The sequence below is a fragment of the Osmerus eperlanus genome, unplaced genomic scaffold (assembly GCF_963692335.1).
Source record: "Osmerus eperlanus unplaced genomic scaffold, fOsmEpe2.1 SCAFFOLD_772, whole genome shotgun sequence".
Lineage (NCBI taxonomy): Eukaryota > Metazoa > Chordata > Actinopteri > Osmeriformes > Osmeridae > Osmerus > Osmerus eperlanus.
The window spans coordinates 931-13,826 of record NW_026911217.1 but is presented as its reverse complement, the minus strand read 5'-3'; the positions used below and the strand labels follow the sequence as shown (position 1 = coordinate 13,826).

General features: G+C 46.6%; 1 protein-coding gene across 1 annotated transcript; it reads left to right on the top strand.

The window, feature by feature from the left end:
* Positions 1–1,273: 1,273 nt before the first annotated feature.
* Positions 1,274–12,605, top strand: LOC134015767 (DENN domain-containing protein 1B-like; the record flags this gene model as incomplete). The annotated part of the gene is made up of 6 exons (XM_062455311.1): positions 1,274–1,320; positions 2,234–2,353; positions 7,051–7,120; positions 8,930–9,010; positions 11,735–11,788; positions 12,485–12,605. Coding segments are annotated over exons 1-6 (493 nt in total), but the record flags the coding sequence as incomplete, so codon positions are not given.
* Between the last annotated feature and the right edge of the window lie 291 nt (positions 12,606–12,896).

The window sequence follows — 12,896 nt, the reverse complement described above, 5'->3', positions numbered from 1 at the left end:
TGTGTGTTGGGATCACGAGAAGTGTGTGTGTGTGATCAGTGGTGGTTCCCCACCGCGAGGCCCCAGCGGCTCCCAGACCCAGGCCCAGGCTTGCTCAGGCTCCGTGGCTGGCCAGGCTGACCCATATGGTGCTCAGCTCCTGCTCTGCTCTCTGTCTAAACCCATATGTCGCTGGTGGGTGGGGGGGGCCCCTCAGGACCCTTCCTCCCTCAAACTGCCTCTGGCTCCCCGGCCCCCCCCCTGCCCCCCACCACAGCCCCACAGGGGATGGTGTTGGGAGGTAAAAGCCTTAAAGACTCCCCCCCCCCCCCTCCACCCCCGCCCCTTGAAGCTCTGCAGAGCTGCTTTAGCCCATTGTCACAGCAATCTGCCACCACTAGTCTCTCTTTCCTCCCCCTCCCTCCCTCCCCTCATCCCTCCCTCCCCTCATCCCTCCCTCCCCTCATCTCTCCCTCCCCTCATCCCTCCCTCCCATCATCTCTCCCTCCCTCATCCCTCCCTCCCCCTCAAACCTCCCTCCCCTCATCCCTCCCTCCCCTCAAACCTCCCTCCCCTCATCCCTCCAGCCCTCTCCAGTCCCTGATAATCAATGAATTAAATTATTACTAATATATTAATCTGTGGGTTTGATGACCCGCCTTCTCCGTCGCTGGTAAATAGGCTGATTCCGTCCACTTAAACAGTGAGGATTGGTCGATAAATTGTGTGTTAATTTTGATTGACGGTTTGTGTAGATCACTTGTCAGACTCATGGATCCTATCTCAAGGATTGCATGTGGTTTACTTGTATGTGTGTGTGTGCCTTGAGTATATTCCGTGTGTGTGGTGTAGTGTGTGTGATCGGTGTGTGGGAGGGTGGAATCTGAAGAAGGCCCTTGCCCCCCCCCCCCTCAGGGTTGTTGCGTATTTGTTTCTCTAAACCTTCTCTCTCCCTCTCTCCCTCCCTGCCTCTCCTCCCTGCCTCTCTCTCCCCTCTCCATCTCTCCCCTCTCTCTCTCTCCCTCTCTCCCCCCCTCTCTCTCCTGCCATCCCTCCCTGCTCCCTCCCTGCCTCCCTCCCTGCCTCCCTCCCTTTGCCCCCTCTCTCCCCCCTCTCTCTCCTCTCTCTCCTCTCTCTCTCTCATCTCTCTCTCTCCTCATCTCTCTCTCTCTCTCATCTCTCTCTCTCTCTCTCTCTCTCTCTCTCTCTCTCTCTCTCTCTCTCTCTCTCTCTCTCTCTCACTCTCTCTCTCTCTCTCTCTCTCTCTCCCTGTCCTCCCTCTCTCTCCTCAGGAATGCTGCAGACGGTGCCCAAGTTCTGCTTCCCCTTCGACGTGGAAAGGTACAGCTTCTTCCTCCTGCGCTCTGTTTATAGCTGTGTGCCTTGCCAAGACACACACACACACACACACACATACATACATACATACATACATATACACACACAAAGACACACATACACACCCTCCCTCCCCCTAACAAACAGTCACACGTGTGAACAGGTAAAGCGGGTGAGTTCCATGTGAGTTCCACACGATGGTTCCATGTTGCACATAAACACATGGGAGCCCACCAGCTAAAACTCAACCCTGGGAGCTGGTAGAAACTGTTGGGGTTTAGGGTTAGTGTAACCGTGTGTGTGTGTGTACGCGCCCTTATTCTGAATTGTGTTATCTTCTGCCATGTTGACTTGGTGGACTGGAGAACTCTTTAGGCTCGATGTTGGTCAGGTTTAGATAGCAACCCCCTTGTGGATGAATTTATAGGGGTTGGGGGGTATTTTTCAACATGGAAAATGTCATGTGAAAAGTCCTATTGTATAGAGAACTGGCAGGGGGTAGGTAGTTCCAGGGTAGAAGTCTTCACAAGCTTAGTTGCTGCCATCTAGTGGTGATACCTCCTCCTGGGGCTGCATGGTTGATACCTCATTTCCTCCCACTACCAACATCTGAGAGTTTGCAATTGAATTCCGTGTAACCCGCGTATATCAGCAGCTTCTGTTTGCTGAATGGGTCCTTTGTACGTTTTTTGTTGTTGATGTGTAATTTGGGTAAACTTTTCTGGGGTGGAGCAGGGGGGGCGTCATGGCGTCTGGAATCACACTTTTCTGTGGGGTCATGTACTATTGTAGAAACCGACATATTCAGTTGACGCACAAAGAGTTAACAACAAGTAATTGTTGGCTCTTTTGAAATTGGCTTTTTTCTGTAATAACCTGTCCACCGGTGCCTGTTTGTGTGTGTGTGTTCTCCCAGGGTTTCCCAGAACCAGGTGGGTCAGAACTTCACGTTTGTGCTGACGGACATCGACAGCAAGCAGAGGTTTGGCTTCTGCCGACTCACCTCAGGATGCCGGATCTGCATCTGTCTGCTCAGGTAACACACACACACACACACTCACACTCACACATTCAAACTCTCTCACACACACGCTCACACACACACACACACACACACACACACACACACACACACACACACACACACACACACACACACACACACACACACACACAAACCTCACATGGTTTCATTACCATGTCATTTATTTTAATCTATTAATATTCTTTATTTTGATGTATAAACCAAAATTAAATGTCATATTGAAAATATTGCTTTTGGATTTCTATCTACACAATGAGCCAAGATAAGTTATTAGTTACAGTGTAAAAAGTATCATACATACACACAATTTTTTTGTAAGTGTATATTTACATAAATGACATACAGCGCCTAGGGAAACAAAATACAGTGTTGAAAGGTGAATGCAGTGTAGTAAACCTGTGTGTGCTGGCGATGCTGTGGTGTTGATGGACAAACGCTGTTTTGTCTTTAACTTGATGAGCTGCTGTTGTGTGTCCCTCCCCTCCTCCTCCCCTCCTCCTCCCCCTCCTCCCCTCCTCCTCCCCTCCTCCCACCCTTCCAGGCCAGCCTCGATGGTCCTTTGTTTTCCCTTCTTCTTTTTCCTCCCTCTCTCTCTCTATTTTCCTCGTTATTCAGCTACTGGCACGGCAAAGACGCTTCTTCCCATAATTATGCATGAATCTGCGCTGCCAATTAGCTGAGGCTTCGCTGTCCCTCTCTCTGAGTTCGACATGCTAATTCATTTGACATATGATGTATAAAATTCATTATGCATTCTGAGTAGTTTGCATGGCTTACTCCATTCATAATAAGAAATGTATAGAAAGTTTTTTTTTGTGTGTGTGTGTTTGTGTTTTAAATACTTCCCAGTTCTTTGTTTTTGTGGTCTGATTTTCTCTTAAGTAACTTCAATGTGAAGAGAAGCTATTATTAGAAATATATATAAAACAAAATACATCCATATTTTAGCCAAGATTAATGAATAATTCGACTGTATTTAATGTTATTTAAGTACAAACAGGCTACAAAAACGACATCATAAAATCAGAGAACAAAAAGACCGGGTTCAAAATATGATTGTTTTTCGAACATGTTCCTTATGCGACAAATTAGCTATGAAACAATGGAAGTGACAAAAAAAAAATCTAATTTGTCTAAACTTGAAATAACATTAACATTAACATAATATCTATCAATGTGTATTTTGCTTGTATGGATTACACGAAACACACGTAAAAACCTCTGCACCTTCATTTAATCTACACACCTCTGACACAAAACAAAGGTAATTAAAACAGTTTGTGTCCCTGTGGTTGTTGAAGTGCTGGGACCATAAAATTGTCACCTATGCTTACAGGAGGAAGTCACCTTAATGAGTTGGACAGTTTTACACGGACAGCTCTTTGTAGTCTTGCGGCTGCAGCCTTGCGGCTGCACGAAAAGGACGCGCTCCCTCCAGGCGAAACCTCTTTAAAAGCAGAATGGTTTCTATTTTACACCTTCATCCCCCCCTGTCTCCTCCTTCCTGATCATTCCCTCACATATGGGAGCGGGGGGGGGGGGAGGAATAGCCAGTCGAACATCTAAGAGACTCGGGAGATGAAAAGGGTGGTTTCCTTCGTTTTATTTGATGGCTGGGACTTGGGGATTGTGTTTTAGTGACGGCTTCGCTCCCGTTAGTGGACACTTAGTGGTTCGCCAGAGGACATTTCCTTCCCTGTGCTTAACCTCTGACCTGGGAAAGTAAAGATGTAATCAAATCTCGCAACGAGGCCGGCTACAAGGTGCAAGTTGACTTGTAGCGAGGGGCCTGATCCTTGAGGGAGATTTAAGACCCGTCCGTGGAGTTGGAATAACAGTGTCTCGCTTAACACCCAAAGGGTACTTTATGGAAGTAAATGGCAAGAAGCCGTTAAAGGCGCCCACGGAGTGGGCCACTGAGGAACGCCGCTGCTTAATGTGCGCTGTTACAGCGCGGCACGCAGAAACCGTCGCTAATTGAGTTCTTCGTCAAAGAATCTCATAGAAGTAGAAAGATGTAACCGAATGCTCTAAAACCTCCAGTTGGGTTATTTTTTTCTGCTTTCGATTGTGACTTTTTTTTTCTTTCTTTTAAACTAATGGTCTCCCCCCCCCCCCCGCCCCTATAAAGTTTCACAAGTTTAGAGCTTCTTCAGCCGAGGAAGTTTATTTTAAATGGATATTGTTTGGATCTGTTGAGATGAGCCTTCTGGGTGGTGTTGTGGCTCGGGGTGGAGGAGGCAGAGGGCCTGTGAGTGGGCCCGGAGATTAGCTGGTTAACTCTCCTAGTTCACAGCACTTTGAGAGGACGTGTGTTTAAAACGGCCAGAGTGTGTGCAGGGCTCCCACGCACAGTCATCGCCGTGATGGATGTCTCTCTATCAGAGGATTTGTGAAGCACAAACACACCAGGTTCCGTAGACTCCGAAGAGCAGGAGGACTTGCAGCTTTAAAAAAAAAATTTAAACGTGTTTTATCTGAACAGAGACATTCCTTCCCGTTCTTTTCCTCATTTACACAATAACGTGCTATGCCGTTTTGGTGCGCCAAAGCAAAGAATCCTCACGGGGCGTTTTTACTAAGTCTTGGTTCGCTTCTCTTGCGAAAATTATTTCTTCGTGTCTAAAACAAAAGATGGGCATCACTATGATTTAGGAGTCAAAGGGGTGTGAGAGCTGTGAAGCCTGGCCAGTCTGTCTGACAGGCCCTGTTTAAATACCCTTCACTAGTGAAGAATGGAGGATTAACTTCCAGGAGCCTCGCACTGTAAACAAAGGAGATACACCATGACTCTGCTTTGTTGCCTAAGACCTGTTAATAATAATACAAATAATTATAATAATATACATCATACAACACTGTTGAAGTTAGGTTGTCTTTCAACTTGTTAAATGATTCAACTTCCTCAGAGATGCATGGGAATACATTCTGATGTTACATATGTATGTAATGTTCGTTTGAGAGATTTAAATAGGTCTTTACGTTTTCTTTGATGTCTGGTCATCATGTGAATTTTGTAGTTAACACACGCATGTTTCGTTTGGCTTGAGAGTGGGTGACCTGATTACGGTGAATCTTCACCCGGACGTCAAAATATTGGCATGTTAAGAAGCTGATTGTTTCAGGCTAATGGTCACTCGGGCCCTCTGATTGGTCCGCTTCGCTGCACTTCTCCGGGAACCGGCATGTCATTGGCCCTTTGCGGATTTAGCGATATGAAAATGTGCATTATTGTTTTTCTTGTTGTCTGTTAATTCCAGTCTGCAGAGCAAGCAGTGAACCATGCACTGAGAACTTCCCAGCATATCTTTTTCTGTCAAAGCTCAAGAGTTCACTGGCAAATAAGCCTTCTCTCTCCCCTGTCAGAGTTCTCCTGTGAATCACAATGATCAGTTGTCATATTTGTATTCATGTATGTAGATTATAAATTCTTCTTCTTTTTTTTGTGTGTGTGTGTTCCATAATCATTCGCAATCATTTGTGTTTGGAAGTGTTTTCCTAGTTCCTAATATAAGGGAATAAATGCAAGGCCTTTTTTAATTCGTTCAATCTAAAGTTTCATAATTTATTTAAGCTCCTTCAATCAGGAAGACAAAAAACAACAATTTAGGATAATTTTTCCGCAGTTCATGTTAATTTTAAACTGAGCCCAATTAACTACGTTGAAAACCGTTTTTAAAGATATCTGAAAAACCACATCTTCAAAATAAATAACTCACTTCGGTACCACACTACAATTTTAAATTGTAGTTTTACAACATTTTATTGTGTAACATTGTAAATGAACTAAGCTCTATGAAAAAACAAAAATATTGGCTTGCGTCCACCTCTAAACCAACTCAACTTGGCCAAGAATATGTCAACCTTATAAAGAGAGCCATGTTTGCAGGTGCTTCTCGCTTATGGGTAGGTGTACTTCGCAATTACCGTAAAAAACAAACATGACAGTATAAATTATTTTTAGGTTGTTAATTAATTAATGAAATTTGGCAACAGTATAATTAGTTAAGGCGAGATGCGAAAGGAATGTACTTGAACATATTGAGGAGGAGAAGAGATCTGTGTTTTTGGTACAGTGTCTTGGCTAGCCTTGTGCATCTGGGAGCCGAAGATTTCTAAACTCTTGCATCCGTCCTTGGTTACCACAAACACCGGGGGCCCATTCATGTTTTGTTGAACTAAATTCATCACTTTTTTTTGGGTGTGTTTTGTGTGTGCTGCCCTTGCCCACTGACATGGCAGGAATGCGTAGAATGCCATGTGTTCTTAGAATGTGCTCTTAGAATGGAGAATGTCATAATTGGGCTCTGGATCATGTTGGTCTGTGCTAACGAAAGCAGTGTGCATGGGGCTGTGCTAACGACACGTTGTAAACCGTGTTGTGTTTGTGTTTTCATATCGCCCCTCAAATAAAGAAATATGTCATGTCGATGTTCTTGATGTATGGCACTGTGTGTTATTGTTGTGTGTTCGTTGTGATTATACTGGTCTCGTACACATTTCTGGTAACTACACATGTAGATCCAGTGTGGCCAAGTAAATCTGAATCCCATTTTTGATGCTGCTCTGTCCATAACCAACTAATTATCCTGTATTGCCGAGTGATGATAAACATGAGAACTCAAATGACTGAATCATTCAATGTAAATGCATGCGTTTTGATGCCTCTCTCTTGCTAACCCTTGCAGCTATCTTCCCTGGTTTGAAATCTACTACAAGCTGCTAAACACGCTGGCAGACTACTTAACAAAACACCAGGTAAGCCTAACCTCCTCCTAGACACGGTTTTTCTTCAGCTGCTGTGTGTGTGTGTGTGTGTGTGCGCTGGAGACTCGGATGCCGGGCGTGTGTGTACCGCATCTGCCTGGGCTGTGGTGTGTTGTGCGGCATCAGTGTTGTGCGTCTGTTTGTTGTCGTTGCTGTTATGTTGTGAGAGGCTGACTTGGCTCGCCTTGTTAGCACAGCGGCGCTGACGTATCACAGACCAAATGCTGATCTGAAACCGCAAGTCTGTCCTTGATGGTTTACTGGAAAACAAACAGTATGCACACACACAGACACAGACACAGACACACACACAGCTAAGATCTTACCCCTGTAGAGAAGAAAAAGGGAAATATATTTTCCACACTGTGAGGAAGAGAACAGCTTTAGTGTGATGCAGTGGTGTCTCGGCTCTGTCTGCAAGGAGGAAGATGGACCGAGCACGGACAATGCACACACACACACTCAGTCTGTGGAGGGACAAAGCAGGGGCCACAGCTACCAATGTGTTGCTATGTAGAGCTCCTTTGCACACACGCACACACACAGGCTCACACACACACACACAGCAAGCGTGTGCACACACACACACACACAAAATCCTCAGGTAGGGTGAGAGAGGCCAAAAGGAAACACACCCAGACATATTTTATTTATTAAAATAACCCTTCGACTCACTCAGTCAAGCCACACTTCAACCAATCAGAGCTCTGACAGTCATTTGCCTCGGTAGCCTCTTTTAAACATTCAGCATGAGGCTCAGGTCCCGTTGCTTGGCTACAACACTGCATTTGAGTAAAGGTTTTGCTTGTTGTTGGTTGAGATTGTGTAATAAATTTATTAAAAAAATTTGAGGAAAAAAGATTTCTGCATTAAAACGAAATAGATGTAGTTGTTTGTGGTTTGGTGTGAGTGTGTGCTGGGAGGTAGAGTGGATCCTGGATGACTGAAGTGTTGGTGTGCATGATTCGGTTTATATTTACTCTGCCGTTGCGAGCGAGAGAGGGATGTTGACAGACGAGGGAAGACGAGGGCGATGACGGTTGGGGCGAGGGGGTAAATGGAGTGTTTCCCTGGGCTGTGTTACTGACCATGCGTGTGAGCATTGAGGCTCTCCGTGGCAGGAGCTCTTCGATTGCACACTCTCTCCACCTCCCGTCTTCTCTCTCTCTCTCCCCACCTCCCTCTCTTTCAGTCTCCCTCTCTCCCCACCTCCCTTCCTCTCTTTCAGTTTCTCTTCACCTCCCTTCCTCTCTCCCTCTTTCTCTCCACCTCCCTCTCTCTCTCTCTCTCACTCTCTCTCTCTCTTTCTGTCACACAAACAGTAATATCACTCCTCTGTGGAAACATCCTTCCTAGACATATAAAAAGTTCACTTTTCAACGACGGTTCTAGAGGCTCACTTCTCCTGTCCTCCGAAACGCTCCCAGACAGCCTGCCCACAGGAAACACACACCCGCTCTTGTCCAGAGGGCTCGTAAAAGGTGGCGTGTGATCCTGGCGTCTGTTCTGCGGAGCGTGGTGGAGGGAAGGGGGGGGGGGCGGTGCTTAATTACCGCAGGACCGCGGACGCCGTAAATCACGGGTGGGGTAATAAGCGGCAGCGCCGTCTCCTAAACCTCTCTGTCGCTCGTTCGGCGCGGGCCTCCCGGCCTGGCGTTGGGGTCGCCCCCCCCCCACCCATCTGGCGGCAGGGCCTTTACCCAGCAGCCCCTGCCCCCCCTCCGGCCCAGCGCCGGCTCCTCTCCTCCTCGGTCGCGCCGGCGCTAACGGGGGTTTCTGTCTCTCTTTTTCTCTCTTCAGGAAAACGACTTGAACGATATGCTGAACTCTCTCTACGACCTGCCCGTGCCAAAGCCCTTCACCCCCGTCAACCTGAGCGTGGTAGGTATACGCGCGTGTGTGCGTGTGTACAGGGGACACAAGGGCGGAGGAGGTGTGTTTAGAAACACAAGTGGGTTTAACAGGTCTCCTGTGATAAGAGGAGGCTGGGCATCTTTCAACCTAATGGCTGCTTTCACAACTCATCATGTCTCCAGCTTATCAAAGGGTTGAAATGTCTTAACAGCCATGTGTCGGTCAGAGCCAAGCCAGTGTTTGAGTTAGGCTGACATTATCTCCCAGTGTGTTACAACCCAAATATAACACTCCATTTGAGTTCATTCCTTTGCCATAACACACACTGACATGCGGGAGAGTGAAATGTTTCAGTGGCATCCGTTCTGTTCCCATTCATTCAGTTATTTAATTTGCTTTCTTTGTCAGCGCTTGGCAAGTCTGTTCTGTTCTTTAATGACCACCCGGTCCTCATTCAAGTCAACGAGAGGAGCTGTGTTATACGATGCTGGTCTAGATCTACAAGTTTTCGCATATATTAAATCAGTTTGATGAAGGTTAAGTCATCCATACTCTGCTTTATAGGTTAGTAATTGTAATATCAATGGGTCTGTGAGAGTATTCGATGTTGTTTTTATCTGGTGTATAAAGCTATCTTTGAACTCAAAGTCTCGTTGAGGAGCGCCTTGGAGCAGCGGTGATCGTTTCAACTGTTTTCTGGAAAAAATTGCCGTTTGATATTTAATTGATGAATCAGAATATCCCTAAAAAATAGATATCTTTTAGTTTCATCTTCGCAGCCTAGGAAAAGAAAGAAAGAAAACAAAAAAAAACATTGTCCCCTTTCAAGTGTGAACCCTGTTTTGCTCTCTCCTTTTTCACGGCAAGAATGAGACGTTGCATATTGCCACTGGGCAAGTAAAGAGAGATCCACACAGTCAAGAGCTGGTGAGTGGAGAAGAGTGAGTGGACGAGAGAGAGAGGGGAGAGGGAGAGGTGGTGGTGAAAATCATAAATAAAAAAGAATACCGCTGCACTAATCGCATGGGAGCAGAAGCTGTCCAATTTGACCAAATAAGGCTCCGCTATCTCTTAATATAAAAAAAAAAACTATCCTGGGCCTTTGGTGTCTTGTTTCTTCTTTTCTGGAAAACAATCAAACCTTGTAAATGATTCATGTCGCTCCACGCTGCTCTTTCCCGGCTCTGATCACCAGGCTCTCTCCTTTTTCATTTTTTTTTTTTGGGGGGGGGGGGGGGGGTTATGTTAAAAGAAAATGCAATTGTGCTCAAGAAATCTCCTTGAAGCCAATCCCGTTAACCCACATTTCATGTTCTCATACAAACATGGTAAAAAAACGTGGAGAAAGGAGGAGGCTAGCAGAGTGTGCAGGCCTAGGACTGTCGGAGTGGAGTTTAGGGAACGCGCATCGTTTGCATGATGATGTTGATGATGATGATCGCGCCGTGTCATAGAGGGCTCGTCTCCACAGCAACAGTGGAGACGGCAGTCAAGGACACGGTTCCTGAAAGTAGCTGCTAACAAATCTCCTTCAGCGTAAGCCACTGGAGTCGTGACTAGACGATACTAGAACAACGGCTGCTACTCGGAGGCGTATCTGCCATGACATGAGTTGTTAATGTTTAGTATTTAAGGTTAGAAATAATATTATTTATTCGTCAGTTTTATCTAGAAAGTGATTTAGTAAAGGCTTCTCACCATGCTGTCTTTAGATTAGCTTTAAGGGTATTGTGAGCATGCAAGAAAACACAACTGTTCACTACGTGAGTTTCAGACCTGGAGGAGTGCCAGACGTATTCTCTCAGGTGAATGTGTGTGGGTGTAGTGTTATTGTTGCCTGTGATTGGATCTACTTTCTCAGGTGGCGGTGTATTTTCTTGATGGTGGAACAACACTGGGGTTGATTTGGTGTGTGAGTGTGTAAACGGGTGGTGTGTCTAACTGTTGGTTTGCATTCCTTGATATTGTACAAACCTGTAACTGCACAACTAACACGTTATCAACTAGTCTTACAACACCGAGAGAATATGTGTGAACAGTAACTGTTGCAGTGGTATCGTATGAACTAACTTTTTAGCAGGTACCAACAGATGGAACCTTCTGGAACTGTGCAATGCAGTCTGTCTGTCTCTCTCTGTCTCTGTCTCTCTCTCTCTCTCTCTCTCTCTCTCTCTCTCTCTCTCTCTCTCTCTCTCTCTCTCTCTCTCTCCCTGTGTCTCTCTCTCTCCCTGTGTCTCCCTCCCTCCCTGTGTCTCCCTCCCTCCCTCCCTGTCTCTCTCTCTCTCCCTCCTCTCTCTCTCTCTCTCTCTCTCTCTCTCTCTCTCTCTCTCTCTCTCTCTCTCTCTCTCTCTCTCTCTCTCTCTCTCTCTCTCTCCATGTGTCTCCCTCCCTCTCTCTCTCTCTCTCTCTCTCTCTCTCTCTCTCTCTCTCTCTCTCCATGTGTCTCCCTCCCTCTCTCTCTCTCTCTCCCTGTGTCTCCCTCTCTCTCTCCATGTGTCTCCCTCCCTGTCTCTCTCTCTCTCTCTCTCCCTGTGTCTCCCTCTCTCTCTCTCTCTCTCTCTCTCCCTGTGTCTCCCTCCCTGTCTCTCCCTGTCTCTCCCTGTCTCTCTCTCTCTCTCTCTCTCTCTCTCTCTCTCTCTCTCTCTCTCTTTCTCTCTCTCTCTCCGTGTCTCCCTCTCTCTATATATATCTCTCTATTTCTATCTATGCTATGTCAGTAACTCCCCCCATCTGCGTTGTGTGTTTCCACAGCACTCGTACTTCATCGCCCCTGACGTGAACGGCCTTCCCACCATCCCAGAGAGCGTGAGTCTTTCAGCCTCTCAAGTCTTCTCACTACGACCAGCCTGTCTCCTTCACTGCCTGCTGTGTCATAGCGCAAGAACACGAGCGCACACACACACACACACACACACACACACACACACACACACACACACACACACACAGCTCTTACCCCTCTGGGGGGTGTGGGGGGGTTTTGGAGGGGCAGGATTTCAACCTGTGACCTTGTCAAATTGTAAAATGCTCTATCCACCGAGCTTATAGCTACAAGCCACACTTGTGTTTCCTGTACCCATGACGGCTCGGTTCTGATAGTGTTATCGCATAAAGGAATGATTGATGTCGCGTTTTCCACTAAATGGGAGAGTTTCTGTAGGCCCGTTCTGACCCTGAGGCTGACCTCCATAAACATGTGTCATAAATTAGCACCTGGTCGGCAAATGTCATAGCACAAAGAGTTCCTCGCTCTCAGGAACATGCATGTATTCATGTGTAAGGGAAGCGTATTCATGGATCTAATACCTTATTCATCACTGAATGTGCGAGTTACTGTATGTGTTGCTGGATGAGTACCGTGTTACCAAAATACATCACAATACTTCTCCACTTTCAGGAACATGCAAGTGAAGCGTGTTCTTGTGTGTGTGTTACTGTTTGTGGTACTGGACGTGTTCTGCAGGAAGGCTTGTGACGGCGATTGTTCTGTCTCTCCCCCAGAGGAACCTGACAGAGTACTTTGTAGCAGTGGACGTCAACAACATGCTGCAGCTGTACGCCAGCATGCTCCACGAACGGAGGATCATCATCACGTCCAGCAAGCTTAGCACCGTGAGTGTGTGTGTGTGGAGCCCTCGGGAATGTGTGTGTGTGTGTGTGTTGAGCCTCGGGAATGTGTGTGTGTGTGTGTTGAGCCTCGGGAATGTGGTGTGTGTGTGTGTGTTGAGCGTCGGGAATGTGTGTGTGTGTGAATGTGTTTCTGCGTGGAGCCCCGTGTGTGTGTGTTTGAGTCTGTGTAGTGCTGTGTGTGTGATGCAGTGTGTGTGTGTGATGCAGTGTGTGTGGATGATGCAGTGTGTGTGTAGCACCGTGAGGGTGTGTGTCTCCTGCTCTCCGTTCGACATCCTCTGTT